The sequence below is a fragment of the Phaethon aethereus genome (genome assembly GCF_964289735.1).
Source record: "Phaethon aethereus genome assembly, chromosome: 12".
Lineage (NCBI taxonomy): Eukaryota > Metazoa > Chordata > Aves > Phaethontiformes > Phaethontidae > Phaethon > Phaethon aethereus.
This window is the reverse complement of record NC_138588.1, coordinates 3,297,268-3,319,377: the sequence shown is the minus strand read 5'-3', so window position 1 is coordinate 3,319,377 and position 22,110 is coordinate 3,297,268. Positions and strand designations below refer to the sequence as shown.

Genomic DNA, 22,110 nt, shown 5'->3' with positions numbered 1-22,110 from the left:
GCCTCCAGGCTTTGAGGCAGAGCTATTTTTCCAATCCCACATGATTACAAGCTCAGAAGTTCCCAAATAGAAGGACTGCTGGGCTTCCATTGGACTGATGCTGCTTTTTGTCTTGTTTTTCCCCAAAGGGGCTCTAAAGGATGAGCAGCGCAAACCCGGCCCCGACGGCATCCTTTGGCAGAGTTCGGCACAGCCATTTAGTGAGCGATGGTGAAAAGCGGATGAAATGTGGCCGTGTCAATCCGAGAGTGACGAGAGCTAAAAAGGGCACTTCCTCCACTTAACAGCAAAGGCAATACCGCACGGCACAACGGTTTGCCTTTTCCCAGGCTCTGGGAGCCCAAACTTTCCCACAAGGAGATTTAGGGGAAGAAAAGACCTCTCTCAGGCTGAGCAGCAGGGCCTGGGCAGCCCTGCCTCTTCCCAAAGTGATGCCCTCCTTCAGGTTGCAGGGGCTTTGCCTGGTGCCCTCCAAATAAGCATGGGGAGAGGAGCAAGTCCCTGCTGACTGGTGAGCATCTCCATGTGGATTCGGGAGGGGAGACTCAGAGAGCAGCTGTGCTGGGTCAGGTTAAGGAGACCCCATCCTGCCTGAGTGCTGCCAGTGGGAAAAAAATGGGTTGAAGGACTTCTCCTTGCTAGGATTCATTCTGATGTGCATTTCATCGACGGGAAGGCTGTACTTAGCAATTTCTGGGTGCAAAACACAGAGTAAATTCTATTTATACCAGAATGTACCGTTCTTCCCAGGGCTGCGTATTTTTGCAAGCCAGTTAAATACTCTTTTTTTCTAATTCTCCCAATTCCCTTTAGGGCAAAATTAGGAATTGTCTGGATCCCCCCTCTGAGAAGTTGCACCCTTGCATAAAGCATCGTTTTCCAAATCATGGGTGAAAACGCCACAGAAAGGGAAATCGCATTATCCCATGGACAAAGAAACACTGATGTGGGCCATCCTGATTTGCGAAGAGTTGGCTTTATTTTATGGTTGCAGAGCCTTACATTTAATAAAAACCACAAGAATATCTCTCCTTCAAAGTATGGAATATATAGTATTTATTCAAACTTTGAGTATATATATATGTATAATATTGATTATATGTGTGCACTCGCAGAATGCATGTGCTGTTTATAATGTTATTACACAAATAAGTGTATACAGATGGAGTATATCTCTGTGTGTGTATAAATATATGTACACACAACAGTGTATAGGTGCTTCACAGAAGTATATATAAGACATAATATGGATCTACTGTAAGTGAGGCATCTCCCTCATGCTAAGGGCTGGGATACTTGTTTTCCTCTTCCGTGCTGTTTGGAATTTTCCCCAGGTCATTTCAACTTTCTTCTTGAAGGCGTCTTTAGCCGAAGATGACTAAAGGAACAGTCTTCATCCTAGAGAAATGTCAAAAAGTCCTGGAGAAAACCCTAAAAAGCATTAAAAGACAAGAACAAGGAGTGTGTGCTGCTTAAGGAAGCGGAGAGAGTTTGAGATTTAAAACACCATGGCATTTGTGAAATGGCGTAAAGGAGAACAACAGGGAGGAGACAGGAGGACCTTCCTAGCGAGAGAGGTTTACGGAGGACAAGGTTCAATTGGGTAGTTTCTCTACAGCGTCTTCCCTTCTACTTTCCGTCCAGAATTAACGCTGGCACGAGGGAAGGGGCACGGCACTTCCAGAAAGCATTGGAGGCTTCAGCCAAGCGCACTCTCAGCATATTCCTAGCCCTGGAAAACTGACCTCCCCGCACTGAAAGCAAGCCTGCTCCTCCGTACCTTCACCATATCCCTGCTCCAGACAATACCAGTACAACACCAGTCTCCAGCTGGCAGCAGGTCTTCTGGCTATTCCGACACACGCTGCCCTGGCTCCGCCGAGCCGTCCCCGCCTGGCAGATTCACCTGCCGCGTCCTTTCCATGCCAGGCAGGACGTGGCAGTGCGGTGACACGGGGGGCCCGGCCACCACGGGGTTTCACACGCAGCTCCGCACGCATCTCACGCACGTGGCGCTGAGCCGGGATGGCAAAGCTGCGACACGGCATGTCGGGGAAATGCCGTCCCTTCCCAAGGCTGTTTGCATAGGTCCAGGGACTCCCCGAGCTCAGGGGCGATGCGGCTCTCTGGTGCACCTCGGGAAGGCACGGGGTGAAATGGCTTGGCTGTGAGAAGAGGCAAATCTCCAGTGAAACCTTAATTTGGTGACAAACGCCGCTGGATCCTGGCTCCCTGACCCACTCTCACCTCTGTGAGCAGAAGGCAACAGGCACTCAAGTGAAGCAAAGCAAACAAATCAAGCCAGAACTGGGGCTTTTAAATCTCTCTTTATCTTCCTGCAAGGCAAACGCGTGCTGGGGTTGAGTGATCTTAACTGGGCCAGCTTGTCCACCCTGAACATGCAGCTAACTGCTGAAGCCTCGTTACACCTTTTTTTAAAGGATAGTAGAGCAGGACAACGATGCCTTGAAACTTCAGAGTGCCAGGAAATTTATGATCCCATTACCAGATACCTAACTATTCCTGTCGTGATTGAAGGTAACAATGACAAAAAGTCCACACTCGCTTGACCCAGACTTCTGCAGAAACACCAGGCTCTACGAAGCATGGCTGGCTTCCAGCTCCAGTAGCTGAACTCGGAGCGTTGGGTCAAGGAGTTTCAAGTTTTGCTTTAGTCCATCCTTGTCTCTCTAAATTGGGAGGAAAAACAAACTCCAAGGGTGACCAATTGCCTGCAAAGTACCAAGGAAAATAAACTTGCAGGGTAACAACCCCGCGGGGCGAGGACTTATTGGTCTTGTTGCTTAAAAGCTGTAGTAAACATCTGCAAGGGCTGAAAACAATGAGAACTGGATCGCCCACCTAGAAGTCAATGCAGTCCTTCATTTGATCCTAAATAACATCCTCACACCCAAGGCCCTCTCTGCTGCAAACTCATAATTACTGAGTGTTCACGAGAGCGATGCAATGCTCCTAAGAAATTAGTCTCAGCATGTGAGACAAGCCAGGATTCAGAGGTGCTGGAGAGGTACGTGAGTCTCTAGGAAAATGTTCCTAAAATGCCACCTGACAGATCACGCTGTGGTTTCTGTCTGGTGTCTGTGTGCAAGGGTCCTCCATTACAGCACCCACTTTCTTACTGGGAAGCTAACTGGTGGCCACATCTGGGAGGCCAAGTCAGGGAAAAAGCCTTGGAGATCACCCTAACTTCCCATTAAAATAGAAGGCTGCTCCAAGGATGGGACTCGTAGGTCAGGACAGCTCAGCTCTAGTGTGGTTTCTCCAGGACAGAGCAGAAAAAATTAAAATTCAGAAAAACGTGGTACCTACCAAGTAAGAGCTGTGAGTACCAGAGCTGCTGGAGGATGCTGAGACGCTGCTTGAACAGGAAATCTGCATTTAGCAAGCAGTTTAGGAGAAGCCCAGAGCAGCTGCAATGCACAAGACCAGCCAGGCTTGCGCTCACCCCCTGCTACAACATCAGCCGTGAGAGGCAACGCCGCATTGAAGGCAACCAGCGACCCCCGTGTAACGACACAAGCGAGTTTTACACAATATCCCAGAGTATGAGGAGGAGCAGAAACAAGGAGCATCAACGACGCAGGCTCTGTGCCAAAGCGCCCCGGAAGGGGTATCGGGGTGACCGGTGCTGCTGCTACACACAGCGGGGTTCAGCATCTGATGTCCCAAGCGCAAAGCGTTCCTTACCTTCTCCCAGCGTGCTCACCACTGTGACTTCTGAGGCTTTGCTGGCACCCCGGGAGGTGTAAGCCTTTATATAAAAGCTATAGCTGGTCGAGGGCTCTAAATCAGTCACTAGCTGCTGGAAGGTGCTCTTGCTAACGGCCTCCTGATACTCCATCTCTACGGGATCTGAAGAGCAAAGAGAGAACAGAGCAGCGTTAGGCTTTGCAAGAGCTAAAGGGACCAAACAGGTGTTGCAAGTGGTAGTTTTGGTCCCTAAGGTGGGTTTGTATCTGCCCACATCATTTTCTGCTGGCATTTCTGCGCGCTTTGCCAGAGACCTAAGTGGGCAGCAAGATCTGACCACGCAGCTTCACCACCTCCCGCCTTTGGTCAGGTACATCAGCATTACTGCCTCATCTCTGTCTTTCAGAAACGTGGAGATGATGGAGAACATGGGTGGCAGCACTGTCTACTGCAGTGCAGACCTGGTTTACCTCGTGGCCCACGCTGCTAAATTATGGGAAGGCTGAGGGTGCTCTGGGCAGTGGGTAGAGCACCGTACCTTCAGCTTTCCGAATGTGCAGCACGTAACCGATGATCTCCTTGGTGTTCTGCAGAGGCTCTTTCCAAGACACCTGGATGGTGGTTGCAGAGACGGTCTCAGCCTTCACGCTCTGCGGAGGGCCGGGCAGCCCATCTGCCCACAGGACCGTGAGGCGAGCACTGGCTTGCGTGGAGCCAGCGCTGTTCTCGGCGATGCACTGGTAGATGGCTTCATCCGCCTGGTTGATCCCGTAGATGGAGAGAGTGCTGTGTGGGGACACGAGAGGGATAAGCATCTCACTGAGCGCTCTGTGGCGCATGTCCCTCCCCTCCAGCCATGCCACGGCCTCCATGCTGGCTCTGATGGCAGGGCATCCCACAAGCCTCTATCTCCACATAAAGCTTCCAGGAAGCTGTGGGCTGGTGTTTTTGGGGAAGCAAAAAGCCCAAGAGGTGGATGCATCAGTCCCTGGAGCCAATAACTGGGCAGATTATCTCTGTCTTGACTTGCAGAGACTGTGGTTCAAGTACAGCCAGATGGGGACATAGGGCGGGATGGGAAACAGCAAGATCTGAAGCCCTGAATTCAGGAAGATCCCAGCCACACTACAGAGGTAGCTCTGTGGCAAATGCATCCATATGCCCAAACCAGCTTTAAGTGGCTTAGCTCCAGTACACACCAGTGAGACTCATCCAGGCACTGCACATGGTTGCTAAGCTGAGTCCAATCAAGCCCTCTGCTGATGCTCTAATTGCATTATAGCACATTAGAGCAGCCTTAGGGTAGCACTGGGATTAGAATCATAGAATCACAGAAGTGTTTAGGTTGGAAAAGACCTTTAAGATCAAGTCCAACCATTAATGCAGCACTGCCAAGTCCACCACTGAACCATGTCCATAACCACCACGTCTACACATCTTTTAAATACCTCCAGGAATGGTGACTCCACCACTTCCCTGGGCAGCCTGTTCCAGTGCTTGACAACCCTTCGAGTGAAGAAAGTTTTCCCAATCTCCAATCTAAACCTCCACTGGCACAACTTGAGGCCATTTCCTCTCGTCTTATCGCTTGTTACTTGGGAGAAGAGACCAACCCCCACCTCATCACAACCCGCTTTCAGGCAGCTGTAGAGAGCGATAAGGTCTCCCCTCAGCCTCCTCTTCTCCAGACTGAACACCCCCAGTTCCCTCAGCCGCTCCCCATAAGACTTGTGCTCCAGACCCCTCACCAGCTTCGTTGCCCTTCTCTGGACACGCTCCAGCACCTCAACGTCCTTCTTGTAGTGAGGGGCCCAACACTGAACACAGGATTCGAGGTGCGGCCTCACCAGTGCCGAGTACAGGGGCACGATCACTTCCCTACTCCTGCTGGCCACACTATTTCTGATACAGGCCAGGATGCTGTTGGCCTTCTTGGCCACCTGGGCACACTGCCGGCTCATGTTCAGCCGGCTGTCAACTAGCATCCCCAGGTCCCTTTCCGCCAGGCTGCTCTCCAGCCACTCTTCTCCAAGCCTGTAGCGTTGGTGGGGTTTTTGTGTCCCAAGTGCAGGACCCAGCACTTGGCCTTGTTGAACCTCATACAGTTGACCTCTGCCCATCGATCCAGCCTGGCCAGATCCCTCTGCAGAGCCCTCCTACCCTCCAGCAGATCAACACTCCCACCCAACTTGGTGTCATCTGCAAACTTACTGAGGGAGCACTCAATTCCCTCATCCAGATCAATGATAAAGATATTAAACAGAACTGACCCCAATACTGAGCCCTGGGGAACACCATTTGTTAAATCCACCAACTGGATTTAACTCCACTCACCACAACTCTTTGGGCCTGGCCATCCAGACAGTTTTTTACCCAGTGAAGAGTACGCCCATCCAAGCCATGAGCAGCCTGTTTCTCCAGGGGAATGCTGTGGACCATGGTGTCAAAGGCTTTACTAAAGTCCAGGTAGACAACATCCACAGCCTTTCCCTCATCCACTAAGTAGGTCACCTTTGCATAGAAGGAGATCAGGTTGGTCAAGCAGGACCTGCCTTTCATAAACCCAAGCTGACTGGGCCTGATCACCTGGTTGTCCGGTACATGCTGCGTGATGGCACTCAAGATGATCTGCTCCATAACATTCCCTGGCACCAAGGTCAGACTGACAGGCCTGTAGTTCCTCAGATCCTCCTTCTGGCCCTTCTTGTAGATGGGCGTCACATTGGCTAACTTCCAGTCACCTGGGACCTCCCCAGTTAGTCAGTACTGTTGATAAATGATGGAAAGTGGCTTGGTGAGCACTTCTGCCAGCTCTCTCAGTACCCTTGGGTGGGTCCCATCCAGCCCCATAGACTTGTTTGTGTCTCAGTGGTGTAGCAGGTCGCTAACCATTTCCCCTTGGTTTATGGGGGCTTCATTCTGCTCCCTGTCCCTGTCTTCCAGCTCAGGGGGCTGGAAGATTGTACCCAGAGAACAACCGGTCTTACTATTAAAGACTGAGGCAAAGGCAGCATTGAGTACCTCAGCCTTCTCCTCATCAGAATCACAGAATCACCGAATCATTAAGGTTGGAAAAGACCTTTAAGATCATCAAGTCCAACCATCAACCCAACACCACCATGCTCACTAAACCATATCCTGAAGTGCCACGTCCACACTTTTTTTGTACACTTCCAGTGATGGTGACTCCACCACCTCCCTGGGCAGCCTGTTCCAATGCTTGACCTCATCCTTTGTGACTCTTTCCCCCCACACCCAATAAAGGATGGAGATTCTCCTTATCCCTCCTTTTGTTGCTAATGTATTTATAGAAACATTTTCTATTGTCCTTTACAGCAGTAGCCAGATTAAGTTCTAGTTGGGCTTTGGATTTTCTAATTTTGTCCCTGCATAACCTCACGACATCCCTGTAGTCCTCTGGAGTTGCCTGCCCCTGCTTCCAAAGGTCATAAACTCTCCTCTTTTTCCTGATTTCCAGCCAAAGCTCTCTCTTCAGCCAGGCCGGTCTTCTTCCCCACCGGCTCATCTTTTGGCACGTGGGGACAGCCTCATCCTCCGCATTTAGTATTTCCTCCCTGAAGAACATCCAGCCTTCCTGGACACCTTTGCCCTTCAGGACTGCCTCCCAGGGGACTCTGTCAAGCAGGCTCCTAAACAGGCCAAAGTCTGCCCTCCATAAGTCCAAGGTAGCAGTTCTGCTGAGCCCCCTCCTTACTTCTGCAAGAATCAAAAACTCTATCTTTGTGATTGCAACATCCAAGTCCGCCTCCAACCATCACATCACCCACAAGTCCTTCTCTGTTCATGAACAACAGGTCCAGTGAGGCACCTTCCCTAGTTGGCTCACTCACCAGCTGCGTCAGGAGGTTCTCTTCCACACACTCCAGGAACCTTCTAGACTGTTTCCTCTCTGCTGTACTGTATTTCCAGCAGAAATCTGGTAAGTTGAAGTCCCCCACAAGAACAAAGGCTAGCGATTGTGAGACTTCTCCCAGCTGCTTATAGAATATTTCATCTGCCTCTTCATCCTGGTTGGGTGGTCTGTAACAGACTCCCACTATGATATCTGCCTCGTTGGCCTTCCCCCTGATTCTTACCCATAAACACTCAACGCCATCGTCACCATTATTAAGCTCTAGACAATCAAAACACTCCCTAACTTACAGGGCCACCCCACCACATCTCCTTCCTTGCCTCTCCCTCCTGAAGAGTTTAGAGCCATCCGTTGCAGCACTCCAGTTGTGCAAGTCATCCCACCATGTTTCCGTGATGGCAACTATATAATAGTTTTCCTGCTGCACAATGGCCTCCAGCTCCTCCTATTTTTTGCCCAGGCTGCATGCACTGGTGTAGATGCACTTCAGTTGGGCTATTGATCTCGCCACCTTTTTGGGGGCAGAAGCCCTAATTCCTGTGTGACTGTTCTCAGGTGCTTCCCTGGTTTCTAACACACCGATAACCCTTGCGTCGCTGCGGCCGCATGGGTCTCCATCCCCTACCTCCACTGAGACGGCAGACCGAAGGACCTTGCTAGCACAAACACCAGCGTGCTGCCTCCAGGCTTATCTCTAGCAAGACTGGTTTTATCCCTTTCCCCTTCAAACCTAGTTTAAAGCTCTTTCCATGAACCCTGCTAACTCCTGTGCAAAGATCCTTTCCCTGCTTGGAGGCAGGTGTACCCCGCCTGTCGCCAGCAGGTCCTGTAAGTCGACTCATGATCAAAAACCCCAAAATTCTGCTGGTGACACCAGGCTCAGAGCCAGGTATCGATCTGCTGGCTCTTCCTGTTTCTTCCCTCATCATTCCCTGCAACTGGAAGGATAGAGGAGAATACTACTTGTGCTCCTGATCCCTCAACCAGTCACTAGCTGACTTATCTGGCAGGGTTACAGCCTCAGCTCCTGCTTCCACATTTTCAGAAACATGATCATCACGAGCCAAAAGCCAAAGCTTATGAGCAAGTTGCAGGTTTTGTCTGCGAAACCTCTGAGCGTCTTTCTGATGTTGGCACATCAAAGCTTGCTCTCCCATGGCAGCAACCAGGACAGTCCACCCAGCCTGCTCTCGGGGACCTCCACACCAGGCTTAGGTGCTGTTTTCAACCTCCAAGATAAAGACAGGCGCTGGCTACCCTGATGGAAAACATCCCTAAATGAGGGGGGGGAAAGCCAGCGATGTACCCACAGTGTCTGTCTGCACCACCTCTGGGAGCGGTGTACAGTGCCTTGGTGGGCACGGGGACAACCAGAGTCCTTGTACACGTGGGCATCTGAACTGAAGGCTCTTTCTGAGCTGCGTGGCATGACCCTCTGGCAATGGTTGTGTACAACCAGAGCAAGTTGAGGGCCAGCCCAAGGGTTGTACCGACCAGCATCTTTAAAACAACGCCAGCAAATATTGATGCAGAAGTAACTGTGCAACACATTAGCTCCGTCTTGCCACTTAGCGTGCAAAGCAGCTTTTCTTAATAACATTTTTTCACAAACAGGGACTCATCGATGAAAGGTCTGCTCTCTCCAGGGCTCGCTCCCTTCCTGAGAAACCAAGCCTGGAACAACACGATTCAATTTGTGTGAATAAAACACCGCCCACCACTGCCTCCCCTTCTGTTTTAGAGCATCACCCATACGTGCACCGCTCTGGATTAATCCCTATCCGTGCATCTGTATTTCCCGTCGTGCCCGGTTCATCTGAACTGTGGTTTGCTTCTGGCTTGGCATGAATGCCTGGGCGACCACGATGCCTCCAAGCTTCAGCATCACCTCGTTGGCTTACGCCACAGCTCACATGAGCTTTTTGGTTGCTGTTTTTCTGTAAGAAATGGTCCGAACCTAACCAAATCCACATCCCCTGCTTGCTTCTAGGGAGAAATAAAGTATGTTCTTCTCCTACGGTGAATTCCAGGTGGACTTGGGACTTGACCGCACATGAGTAAATCCCAAGCAGCCCTGCTGACGCGAGGGGCACTTGCACGGCTTTTTTGGGAGTCATAATCAAAGCTGCCCTTTATGTAAATGAAAAATTTTACATGTAAAGTGGAAATGATAAATAACCTGCCACTGCCTGCCTGTATGTCAGAATGAATGCTTCTTCTAATTGCAGCAAAATATTGGTCTTCCTATATTAAAATTTATTATCGCTGTTGATTTAACATTCATATTTCTGCACTCCAAATTATCGGGGCCATGGTGAGTGAGCAAACGTTTAACAGTCATCTATTTATGTCCTGTGCCTTTGTTTCCTTGGAAACATTGTAAATGGAATATCAAATGTGATGGTTTCAGCTGATACGGTGATTTTAGAGAATCAGCCCTAAGCTCCCCTCATAGCCACAGGCTCAACGTATCTGATTAAATGGAAGGAGAAAGGCAGAGGTGGGCGGGGGGGGGCACAGAGATGAAGGACCCCAATGTGTGGCTCAACTGTGTCAACAAGGCTTGATTCCTGCGAGGACAGATGGCAGAAGGCAGGATTACGCCGTCCGAAAGCTGCACTTGCAGCTCCGTACAAAGCAGATGTGTGGAGGGAGCAGCAGCCCCGTCAATGTGGGGATTATTTCCGCGCGGCCGCTGTGCATCTGGGCACCCAGGAGCAGCCAGGCTGGGCTGGCACGCAAGCTGAGACCAGCGTTAAGCTTCCCAAGCACGAAGCAGCCCAGGAACAAGGAGGAGGATTTAGGCTGCGCTGCCTCCAAGCGTACTTATTTGCTTTGCACGGAGAGAGGAAAAGGCGCGGTGGAGGGAAGGGGGAAGCCTGGCTGGAAAGCAGCGCAAGGAGCCTGATGGCAACGGCGTGACGCTGGTGCCAAAGACATCTCTCTGCTGGCAGGACTGGGGGGCGAGCAAAGCTCGTCTTGTGCAACACAGATGATGTGCTGGATGCCAGCGGCCCTGGAGAAGGACAGCACTTGGCCACTGGGACCTGGCGCTGGGCAGAGCCTTGGACATCCCAGCTGCCTCTCTGCAGAGGTCCCAGGGTGGCTGGGACGCTGTGCTGTCACGCACACTCAAGTCAGAAGAAGCAAATAAAACAAATTCCCACAAAACGGAGACGGCAGGTCGCTGGAAGCGTGCTTCAGGCTTTGGAAAGTTCATTTCCATTGAGATTCACAAGGCTGTGTTTGGATGTTCCGTGCTGTAGGAGCCTCGGCCACCCATCACCTAGGGCCCACGTTACCCGGAACGATGCGCAGGCACTGGGGTCAATAAAACAACTGGATTTTTGGCTGTGCCTATAAACCTGGGTAAGAGGAGAAGGCGGCGAGCAGAATTCCCTGCATCCCAACACCAGCCTCATGAGAACAGGGGTTTTCTCTCTGTCGGTCCCTCTAAGACCCACGGGCAGACCTCTAAAGGAGGCTGCTGAGCTGCCTGCAAGCCCTGGCGTGAGCTCTGAAGGACGCTGGTAGCTGCCATGAGGAGAGCAAGAGCTGGCAGTGAGTTACATGAATCCCAGCATCTTCCCAGCTGATACCTCTGCTGCGTGTCCTTTTTCATCTTAACTACTGACAAATTCTTCCTGCCTTCACCCATCGCATCACCCCCAGGGATGCGGGGATGTGGCGCAGCAGGGTCGGCGTTCGGTCCAGCAGCAGGCTCCGCTTTCCCAAGTTTTGCTGCTTTTTTGTCTTTTTCTATTTTTTTTAAGGAAGTTCAAACAAAAGGAAAACATGTAGTTGCCGCGTGAGGAGGCGCAGAGCGTCTCTGCGCATCAAACCATCTGAAATATGCAGTGTCCTTTTATTTCTTCCTGTCAACAGGAAAAAAATCTGTCACTTCGGGACATCTGCTGTTGGAAAACTTTCCCGCGAGTGCCAGACTGGCAGCGCCGCGAGCACGTCAGACGAGGCGAGATGCCAGAAGGCTTTCTGCTGGTCACCAAAGCCGCTCAGCGAGCCGAGGGCTCCGTCACACCTCTGCACAATGCCCTGACAGGCATTGATGGAAGTGGGGAGAGGAGCCGCTGCAGATTCACACCCGGCTGAGCTGAAACGAGAGGCCTCCGCTGCTGGAAAGCCGCGGTATTCCCAAGCTGTCTTCCCAGCACATAGGCAATCAGGATGACTGATCTCGCTTGGGTCAGGGGTCCGGGCCGGTGACCGGAGATCAGCTTTCCAAAGGCTCCTCTGAAAAAGTCTGAGAACTGAAGGAAGCCTCTTCATCGATTCAACAGCACAAAGGAGAAGAGGGGCCCATCTGGAAGGATATCAGCATGCGCGCGCACACAGGCGCACAAAAGAGGGAGTGTGGTGAAATTAATGCAGAGAGCAGGCTGTGGCTAGCGCGGAGAGCATTTTAAGCGCCGGCAGCTACAGAAAGCCACCGGCACCGCATTCAGACGCCCCGTCCCTGTGCCCTGCTCTGCCTCCATTTGTTACGGGTCACGTCGTGCCATGCTGTGCCAAAAGAACCACTCCTGGGCTGCCGGCTGGTGCCGTCGCTGGGAAGGAGCTTTTTTCCCCTCCAGTGCTGGTTGTTGGCAGCTCTGCAGAAATTCCCTGTATTCTGAAGGTTGCCTCGTACAGGCTGACAATAAGGTGCAGCGCTTGAAGAGTGACACTCACCGTCCCAGAGCGACACCGCAGATCATCCCCAGCCCTCTACAAACATGTTCTTACACCTCCAGAAATTAAATATCACGCAGGGCTTCTGAGGTGAAATCGGGTTGTGTTATGCAGGAGAAGGATTCTGTGCTTACAAGCTCACCCGAGCGCAGTTTCTGGAGGGATGCTGCTGGTCCCGGCGGGGCGCGTGGTGCTGTGGGGAACAAGCCCACCCTCCTCACTGGTGCCAGATGAAAGGGCCAGCAGACTCTTAGCCTGCAATGCTGGTTAGAGATGCTGCTCCTTCTCGCCCCTGGGAGAGGATAGAGTGTGGCAGGACGGGGATTTGGCTGTACGGTGTGTTTTCTGCAAATGGGATGTTGTAAATGGCATCATGTTTCCTACCGGAGACACAGCAGTGGCACCACTTCATCCTGACCCTTCTTTGCTGGCTTCATGACCCCTGGGTTTGCGCTGTCTTGACGTGACACATGTGCTGAGCCCTTCTGGGAACTTGCTGCTGTTCGGGCACTGTGCTGGGGACGAGCAGCAGCTCGTGGCTGTTGTGGCTCAGCTCCACAATCCAAGCGGACACCCCAACTTTGGAGGATCTGCGTCCCTTGGTTCACCCCCGGTCCATCTCAGAGGCAGTCTGAGCCTTCCCGGGCGGGAAGAAAACCTCCAGCTGGTGCTTCAACTCAGCCCTGCTAAGCACCGGCAAAGCAGCACCTCCCGGCACGGCACTGAGCTCCATGCAGAAGACCTTCCGCGAGTGACTGGCTCCAATTTCCCACATAGAGTTAAAGGATTTTTCAGAGGTCTGTTCCCTCACATCCAAGGCAAGAGGGTCCAACTTCACTGACGGTGGTGGAGTTGTGTCCTTCCACCCCTGCAGATCTGGGAATTGCACCCTGGCACAGGCCAGAGGCAACAGCCAGAGCCAATTCTCTGTATGACAAGGCTTGCTGGCTATCTGGCGAATGCCTTGGCTGCCACTCCATCTGTTTTCATGATCCAGAGAGTGCGATCACAGACTTAACTGAATCCTGTCCCAGGGAGGGAGCAGAAATGTCTTTACATCTGCAGGACCACAGGGAAGCATAAAACGCTGCAGGAAAAGCTACTGGAAGGGAGGGCAGGTACCTACACTGGTAGGACTGATGATGCAGACAGCTGGGAGAACTATCTCCTGCTAAACGGAAAGTCCCCCAAACCTTTTTCCCAGCAAGGGGCATGGGTGTTGGAGAGGAAAAAGACCCAGCCTAACCCAGGGAGGCTGAGTTTGGGCTGCCCCACCACAGGCTCAGTGCTGCCTTGAAGACTCCTGTACAAGGACTGTTCTCTGCCGATGTATTTTGCTGTACGCAACAGTTTGAAGAAACACTTAAAACCCTGAATCGGTGACGCACTTCAAGGGCAGCTCAGTGGAGCAGCACGCAGGGAAAAATTACGTGGGCAACTTGGTAGCAAAATAATCACGGCCATGTGGGAAGGAGAGACCGATGCCCGTCGCCGTCAGCTGCTCCCGGGCTGCTGCAGATTCCTTTTGTGGGATACGGCTGCGCGATCCCAGCACGGGATCCCTGCTCGGTCCAGGGACGGCTGAATCACGCTGGTGCCCCACTGCTTAGCGGGGCTTCGGGCACTCATGCGGTGACCCTCTCCCTGCAAAGGCCATTTCCACGTGTCTTCCAAACAAAGTCAAACCTATAACTTATTCTTAAATCAGGAGCAGCTGGTTCACATCCCAGTCCTCCACGTACTTATTTGTCATGCTTCTGGGAACTGAAATATGATTTGCTATATGGTACCCTTCCCATAGTCATCAACGGTCTTCAAACTCATTGCATAAATAACCTGCAGGCTTGCCTGTCCTCCCTTAAGGTGTCCAAATCCCTACAAATTCAAGAGATTGTGGGGTGTGTGCATCATGAAGGGATGTACAAACCCATTTGCATCTCTCTGCACCCAGCTAACGTGGGTTTTATAGAAAAAAGCCACCTCGTGAATGACCGGCTGTAGTCTCCCTGGGTTTGGTACCAAAAGGGTTGTCCTGTCCCAAGCGCTTGCGCTGGGATTAAACAACACGACAAGCGCAAGAAAAGCAAAGTTGTCCTGAAGTCTGAAGTTTATTTACGAAGGAATATTTTCTCTGATGAACCTTGAGCATTCGCAGCCCTTGAAGCGAGTCACTCCCAGAGCACTAAAACAAGTGGAAACCAGTGAGGAAGAATTGAAAAAGGAGACAGTTCATAAGCGAAGGTCACCGAGGAGAGCAAACACCACCTGAGCCCAAGTTCTAACGAAGCCTTTTTCCGGTGGAACAAATGAAGTCCCTTAATTACCATTTTGTAAATAAAATCTTCTTGCAAAATCAATATTTAGAGCCTGCCTTCTCTGAAGATGTTGGCCTTTGTTCCTTGCTATTACGGCAATATAAACCCCGTAGCGTGATATACTTCTAGGCTGAAAATTACCCCCCTGAACCCGACTGGGTCAGAGGAAGAAAAGCAATAAACCTTTCAGAGCAGTAATTCGGGTACTATTTCATGCTTCCTTGAAAATTTTGAAGTCATAACCAAGAGAGCATGATTTTACACAAGCCCAGTTAACTTGGCCAGTAACCACCCCTTCCTCCTGCAGTGATGTGCCTACTTTCAGGCCGGGCTGGTGATGCTGGGTGGGAATTTTGCTGGAAATGCCCATTACACCTCTGAGGCTGGGGCATTTGGATCGTGATTGATCCGAATCACCCCAGGAACAATACAGGCAAAATGGCATCTCTGATCAACACAGAGGGACAGACCCTACGGGGACGGCTCCACCAAAGTCAAAAAGGCTCCACCAACCTCTCCATCCGAAAGCACGGTCCAGTGCAGCAGCATGCTGACGGCCCCATCCCCAGCTGGGGAATCGCGTGGTAAGGCAGCCCCTTCGTCAGTGCCCTCAGTGGTTTAAAAATTCACAGCTTTTAATGGAAAACCCCACAATTCCCTGCGCCTGAGCCTTCATGCATTTTTCATCAACAATTATCCGCTATCCCAGAACTCCTTTTGATTTTTGCTAATCATCGATTGGGTATTTTGTTCCCACACAGCTGGCATTTTCAAAACATAACAACCACCTCTGGAGAGGGCACAGCAGAAGGCTGATCTTTAATGCTAATGTGCCCAGAAACCGTCAACACATCAGGTGATGAGAATTCACATCTGAGGGACCACGAGGGAAGAGGTATTTATCGGACTCAGACTGTGAGGCTCATTTTATTGTGTGGAAAGCCTGGAAGTTGCTTGGCACACGACCACCCGATTTCGCACCAGCGGCCACATCCGATGTGCAGCGAATACAGTCCTGAAGCTGCTTGTCCCACCTCAGCGACGATGGGCTTTTGAAGTCCCCTGACTTTGAGGGTTCGCTCTCCTTGGGTTTGCGGTTGCTGCATATGAGAGACAGCGTGGGGTGACGTGGATGCCAAAGGGCCTTTTGCAACGTTGTGAAGCTGAAGTGACAGTTTGATGGGCAGATCTTCCATCTGGGTTTGCGCTACTGCCCGCAGGAGCGATGCCTCAAGCAGGGGCTGTACTTTCCAAGCTCGCAGGAGCAGAGCGGCATCTCGAACACTCCGTGTTCTGCAGGTCTGGCCCTCACTTCTAGCTGTGTTTGTTTACAAGGATGAAGTTGCTCGTAATGATGTATTTTGCAATCAATTAGCGCATGATATGATTTGGGATGATTTACTCTTTTTTTCTAAAAATCCCTTTGGGGGCATTCAGACCTTTATTGCCATATTAAGCAGAGTTTTAATCCAAATGAATTTTCTAGGAAACCATGTAATCTAATTAAAAAGCTCATAGTGCAGTTTAGTAGCTTCATTACTAGTAGATTTGAGATCCATCTTTACATGGACAAATATTTTCCAAGTGCAATAGACTGATAAATCCAAGGCATAATCACAAACTGATTCTGCCTGGAACTAAGTGGGTTACAGCACTTAGTCATGCCCATGAGAATGAACCAAAGAACAACTTGAAAAAGCTCAGGAAAAAACCCAAGCATTGATCTGTTTCCTCCAACTCATGGAGCACCCAGCCTTTCTGTACCAGCGAGGGCATTTTTCAGACTGACAGCTTTGGAAACCACCAGGCTTGGCCGCTTGCCTCAAGCTGGTGGTCAGAGTAGACCACGACTAGTGCAAAAGAAGCCAAAAGTTCAACATCATCAAGTATGATGGCCTTAGGGCTCAGCTTCACAATCACGTTACTATAGCTGGAGAAGATGCCACGTGTCAGCTGAGCCCCAGTCACTGGCTGAGCAAGCCCAGCCTGTGCCAGATGCAATGTAATCTGATCACGTAGCTCGCAGTGGAAAAGACTGATGCTAAATTGCATTAAATGATTGCCATAAGAAAACAATTACAGCGATGTTTGCCAAGTCGCAGTTCCCATGCACGTGTAGCACAGCTCCAGGCACAGGGACTTGGCCAGGAGACATGGCCATGACCAAAGACCCTACTTTTACCTTCCTCAAACAGTGAAAAGGAATGATTTCAGAGGCAAGACATTGGGTGAGATGCAGAGTTGGACAGTGTGAGTTTTGTCATGGATTTAATGACCATGTAAAGTCTTCAGTCACTTGTGACTCCCTTCCTGGTCAATAAAAGGGGAGGCACCCATTTCCTTTCTCCCAGTCCTGCTCTGTTCATACCGTGAGGACAGACATGCCTTAGGAAGCCACGCAATGAACCAGAAGACCGCGAGCCTGGATTGGGTGCCATCTGTGTGTGCACACACCAAGTTCCCTGAAGCTCTCTAAAAACTTCCAGCTCAGAGAAAACCTTTGCTGATAGAGAGGACTTGATTACAAATCACACCTTGTCCTTCCTCCAACTCACATCCTTCCCTCCTTCATATAGCAACGATTTTAAAAAGCCTCAAACCTCACAACAAAGAGCCATATTATAGAGAAACTTTGAAAAATAAAATCGCTGTTCTCTCTTGAGGAACAAGCCCGGTGCCCACACAGCACTTCCCAACAGCCTACCCTGAAGGTCTGGACCCTCCAGCGAGGTTGGGTAGCTGCATTTGTTCATACAGACAGCAGCTATATGACACCATATACACCGAACTCTGTGACACCACAGAGTACAAATCCGTACCAATAATTTAGGTTTACAACACAGGTACTATTATTTTTCAGTATATTGTTCCATGCTATTTCCATAGAAACTATGTTGTCAACTTGTAATTTTCACACTAAGTGCCTCCCACCATATAATTTTCTCAGTACAAACATCCCCATCCCCTCGCATCAAAATGCAGTTATTTAGTACTCAGAGAAAACACTCTTCCCTGGTGAGATAAAAGGCTGAAGTTTAGTCAAAGTCAGCTTACATGCAAATATTATTTCACATATTTTCAGGGAAAAGTGTATTTGCCTTTGCACACTCAGGCAGGTCAATGTTCAAGGTTTAAAGTGTGGCTCCTCCACTGTGGAGTGAGTATGGTCCCTGCCAACTCCAGGGACACCATTTGGTCCTTCCAGAAATACCCAGATGGTGATCAGAACCGAAGACGAACTGTTGCTGGGTTCCTGCATCATCAGTCAAAGCCTAACGCTGATTTCCTGGTACAATAAAGCATGAAGCACGAAAATTTAAGCCTACAAAGTGCAGCTCGTAGGACTGGAGAGGTGTCTTAGTATGTCAAAGTCCAAGCTAAATCCCCAGACCTGCTTCTGAACACTATCACCTTCACACCAGTTCTTCGCTGAGGCAGAAAGCAAGCCAGTATCTCTCCCACTCCAGCAGGAGCCCAGACAGTTCAAAACAATGGCTTTTAGTTCAGTCTCTCCCAAAAGCATGGTCGGGGAGCATTGCGTGACAGCAACCCACCTCCCCTCTCGAAGCCAAGCCGGCTCGAAGGCTCTCCCTTTCCAAGGCGCTCAGGCAGCGGGGCTGCAGTCTCTCTGAAGCACTGATGCCAGTCTTGGCCTCGAACACATTGGCCACCGCCCAGCCCAACGGGGCCACGGCGAATGCAGGGCCTGCACCGCGCGCCAAGACGTGCTGCAGACCCCACTGCTCTCTGCCAGCCTTCACCCATCGGTGGAAAACGAACGACTGCACACGTCGGCCTCAAATCCGCCGCCCGCGCAGCAGCCGAGGGCTGTGCGAGCTAACTTGCTCTTTGCCCGAGAACGACACCCGCGGGGACGTCCGGCTTCTGGGCCATCAGGCAGGCGGTGTCGGTCCTCCACGCGCGCAGACGGCCGCCGGGGAACGGCACGACGCAGCTGCGCGCCTCACGCTGCCCTCCGCCCCGCGCCGCAGCGCCGGCCGCCGGGGAACCAGCGCTTACCTGTTGTTATTCTTCAGCTTAATGTGGTCGCTGGTCTCCAGGATCTGCCCGTTCCTCAGCCAAGTGATCTGCGGGGGGGGTTCCCCTTGGGCCACGCATGTGAAGATGGCAGTCGTCCCCACCGGCCTGGAAATGGACTGGGGATGCTGCACAAACTCTGCGGGGGCTGCAGGGAGGAAGGAGAAGCAGGCTGAGAAAAGTCATCATAAAGTCCCACTTTATACTGCTACAAAGAGCGACCTCGTAGCCCGGGAACGTGGGACACTTGGCCAACCCACAGCACAGGCAGCGGGTAACCACGGGGCGGATGGTGTGTCTGTAATCAACGCAACGCTGCCATTTGGTTGCCCATCTTGGCAGCCGGGGCTTCACAGAAGGCACCTGAAGGTCACCTCGGTGCCGCATGGAGAGCCGAGGTGAGTCCTGCAAAGTTCAGCCCACTCACCTCTCCCCCGTCTCCCACCGGAGAGATGCAATGCTGCAAAATAATCCGTATCTGAGGAAGGTTATTTAAAAACGCATCCCGCCGGCCAGGGGAGCAGGCTGGAGGGTCAGCAGCCTCGTTCGCACACACATAAAATGGGAAGCGTGCGTAACCCCCCGTGGCGCGTGGCACCGCGCGGGGCCATCACCCTGCCAGAAACGAGCCCTCTGCTCTGGAAGCTTTCAAAAATCAGCACACGCTGACAGTACAAAGAGCGGCGAGGAAGGAAGGCTGCAGCTATGGTATTTGCAATTATGGTAGCTGCGGTTGGGAAGAGCTGCTGTTTCACCGCTGGCAGAGCTAAAGCAATGTCTCGTGGCTTCACCCAAGGGACCTGCACGGCATTAGCAAACTGCTTGCAAACGGGAAGAAATGTAGGGATGTGCATACAACAGTCTGGTAGGCTGTTCTTCCCCCAGTAAATATCAGATTTGTTACAGACTCTCTTGGTAGCAATAGACTGGGAAGCCTTTTTTACCCCAGATCTGCAGCCTGGGACCTTTGGGGTCCTGCCAAGCCTGGCAGAAGGCTCCATCCCTGTAACTGCTGCTGACCTTGTAACCAAATGTTTTCACCTTTAACAATAACATTTTTAAACGGAAAGTGATTTCCCCCTTTTCAGCAGCTCAAAATAGATTTAAATTCATTTATCAGAATAAAACGGTGTATCAGCCTACAAAAGCAGGGCCAAATTGGTGAGTTTATTCAAGCAGTTACGCTTCAAAGGGCGAAGTGATAAATACACCCCACGTGGCTGCTGAAACCTAAAATCAGGCGGAACCAGCAGCAGCCGCAATGAAGACCAACAGGTGAGAGGCACGGGCCCATAATGAGCTCCTGACCAGCATCACAGAACGGATGGCTGGTGTTAAATTTTTCCGACAAAAGCAAGATTATCCAGGGAGACACGCTCAGTGCCGCTTGCTGGCATTTTCCAAGCATGGGGCTGGTGGGTGCTGCCACCAGCAGAGATGTGGGGATGGGAGGAGGGAGCAAACTGGTCCAGTAAAACGTGTTGAGAGGTGGCCAGGCTGCAGGCGGGAGCAAGAGCAGAGCCTTGTGGTTCGTGGCCCAAAAATACCCTCAGGGTTTGCTGCAACAGCGTGGGGTGATGAGGCTCTTCCCCAGCTGCGTGAAGAGCATCACTGCTGCTGCAACACGGCCGAACCGCAGCGAGAGGCGCGTGTGCCGGAGCACAGCCACGCACGGCATAAGTCCCGCAAGCAGAAAGACACAGAAACTCGCTGAAGAGCCCGTCTGCCTCGAAGGAGCCCCCGCTTTCGTTTTTAATAATCAAAGGGAAGCGGAGCACGGCAGGTCCGACGGATGTTAGCGGCAGGGGGTATCCGCCGGCGGAGTTTCTTGTCAGGCCACTTCTGCCGGTGCTCGGGTCTGCTAATGAACCTGATCCCAGCGACCTAATGCACGCGTATTTCCAGAACCTGCCGCTAAACTTCCCCAGGTGCCAATCAATCCCTCGTCCTTCTTTTTCCCTCGTCCTTCTTTTCCTCTCCTACATTTTTTCCCCCTCTAGACTTATGAATTAAAATAAATTTCAGGATGGGCTCAATAAAAGTTGGAAGCATGGATAAAGAGGGGGAAAAACCCCCTCTCCCCTGCAGTGAATGGTCCCTTTGTGGCGCAGAGTGAGAGCATGAGAGACCTGATTTTCAAGACTTCCTTAACCTCCCGCCCCCCGCGTTGTGCTGGCGCGGTTTTGCAGGAGCAATTATTTTGCGAGTGGCTGTGCACCTCCCCGCTTTCAGCTGGGCTCACGAGTTGCACCCGCAGTCCTCGCAGGTGCAAAACCACGGTGCCAAGGAAGGGCACGGCCATCTTCCAGCTCCTCGCTGCAGCTTCACTAAAGACCCTGCCGCTTGGCTCTCTGCCTCTCCCCGGCTTTGCCAAATCTCAAACCCGCCGCTTGTTCCAGCAGAAACGACATTTAAATACGGTAAGAGGCATCCGGCGTAAGCCTTCTGGAATCGCCAGCTCTCCTTACCCTCCCTTATTAGCCCGTGTCAAGAGGGAGTAATTGGAGCGGCGTCGCGTGTGACGCGGGGGTAACGAACGCGCAGCTGCGGCCGCTGGCTGGGCGCCAGCGATGCTATTCAGGACCGCGGCCCCTCGGGTTCCTCGGGTCCCTCCGCCGTCCCTCCTCTTCGCTGTCTCACTAAACACAACCGGATCAAAACCCCAGCTCCTGTTTAACTCGCTTAAACCCTCCGGGGAGCAGGCGGCCGCTCTTCCGAATGGCTCCGACCTCCGCTGTGCCGAGCTGTCCCTGCTCGGGGGCACCTCTCACCGCAAGACAGGGGATGCGCTTCCACTGCTCCTGCTCCTCCCGGCTTTCTCCAGGCGTCACTCTGTCCTGCGCAGGTCCCCCCCTCCTCCCTTGGGCGCAGAAGGTGCAGCAGTGTGAAGCTGTAGCAGCAAAAGGGCCCAGGCTGCAGCAGAACCCGTGGAGTTAAAAGGCTCCTTGTCCCCATCACCGGCTTCTGACAGCGTCAGAGAAAGGACGTGGTCCAGGTGCCACCAGGGTCTTGATATGGGGACAGACGTTGCTGCAAGGAGATCCCCCTCTGCCACCTGGACCAGGGTGCACCCGCCGCGGCGTTCACACCGGCATCCCCAGGCAGGGTGCCCGAGATGGCTGCTGGCGTGCGATCCGGCGAAAATGGCTCCTTTCCTGGACAGAAGAACATCCGCTCTCCTCTTCCCGGGTCCTCTCCCTGCCCTTTCAAATTATTTCAACAGGAACTGAGTGTTTGCCACCCCTGGCCCGGGGTTAGCAGAAAAGGAGCAGAAGCAGAGCCCTGCCTTCAGCCAAGCCCTGCCTGCTGCCAGCTCTCCACCCGCCTCGTCGTTCATAATTAATAAAGCATCTTGCCAGCGCTCAGAACAGTGCCAGTGTTGTCAGAACACCGCTCCTCCGTCCACCCTGCAAGCCCCACGGCCGTCGCAGGCAGTGAGAGGAAGCATCTCTCAGCCCTCCATGAAGATCTTAATGAAGAACT

General features: G+C 51.9%; 1 protein-coding gene across 1 annotated transcript in view; it reads right to left on the bottom strand.

Annotated features, from left to right (window-relative positions):
- IGDCC3 (immunoglobulin superfamily DCC subclass member 3) overlaps positions 1–22,110 on the bottom strand; it is a gene marked incomplete at its 3' end in the record, with an annotated part of 107,935 nt that overhangs the window by 4,072 nt on the left and 81,753 nt on the right. The window contains exons 7-9 of the mRNA XM_082005024.1: positions 18,610–18,775; positions 4,250–4,497; positions 3,709–3,873 (exon numbers count right to left, since the gene is read on the bottom strand). Of these exons, the coding sequence (XP_081861150.1) occupies positions 3,709–3,873; positions 4,250–4,497; positions 18,610–18,775 (579 nt within the window). The remainder of the gene's footprint in view (positions 1–3,708; positions 3,874–4,249; positions 4,498–18,609; positions 18,776–22,110) is intronic.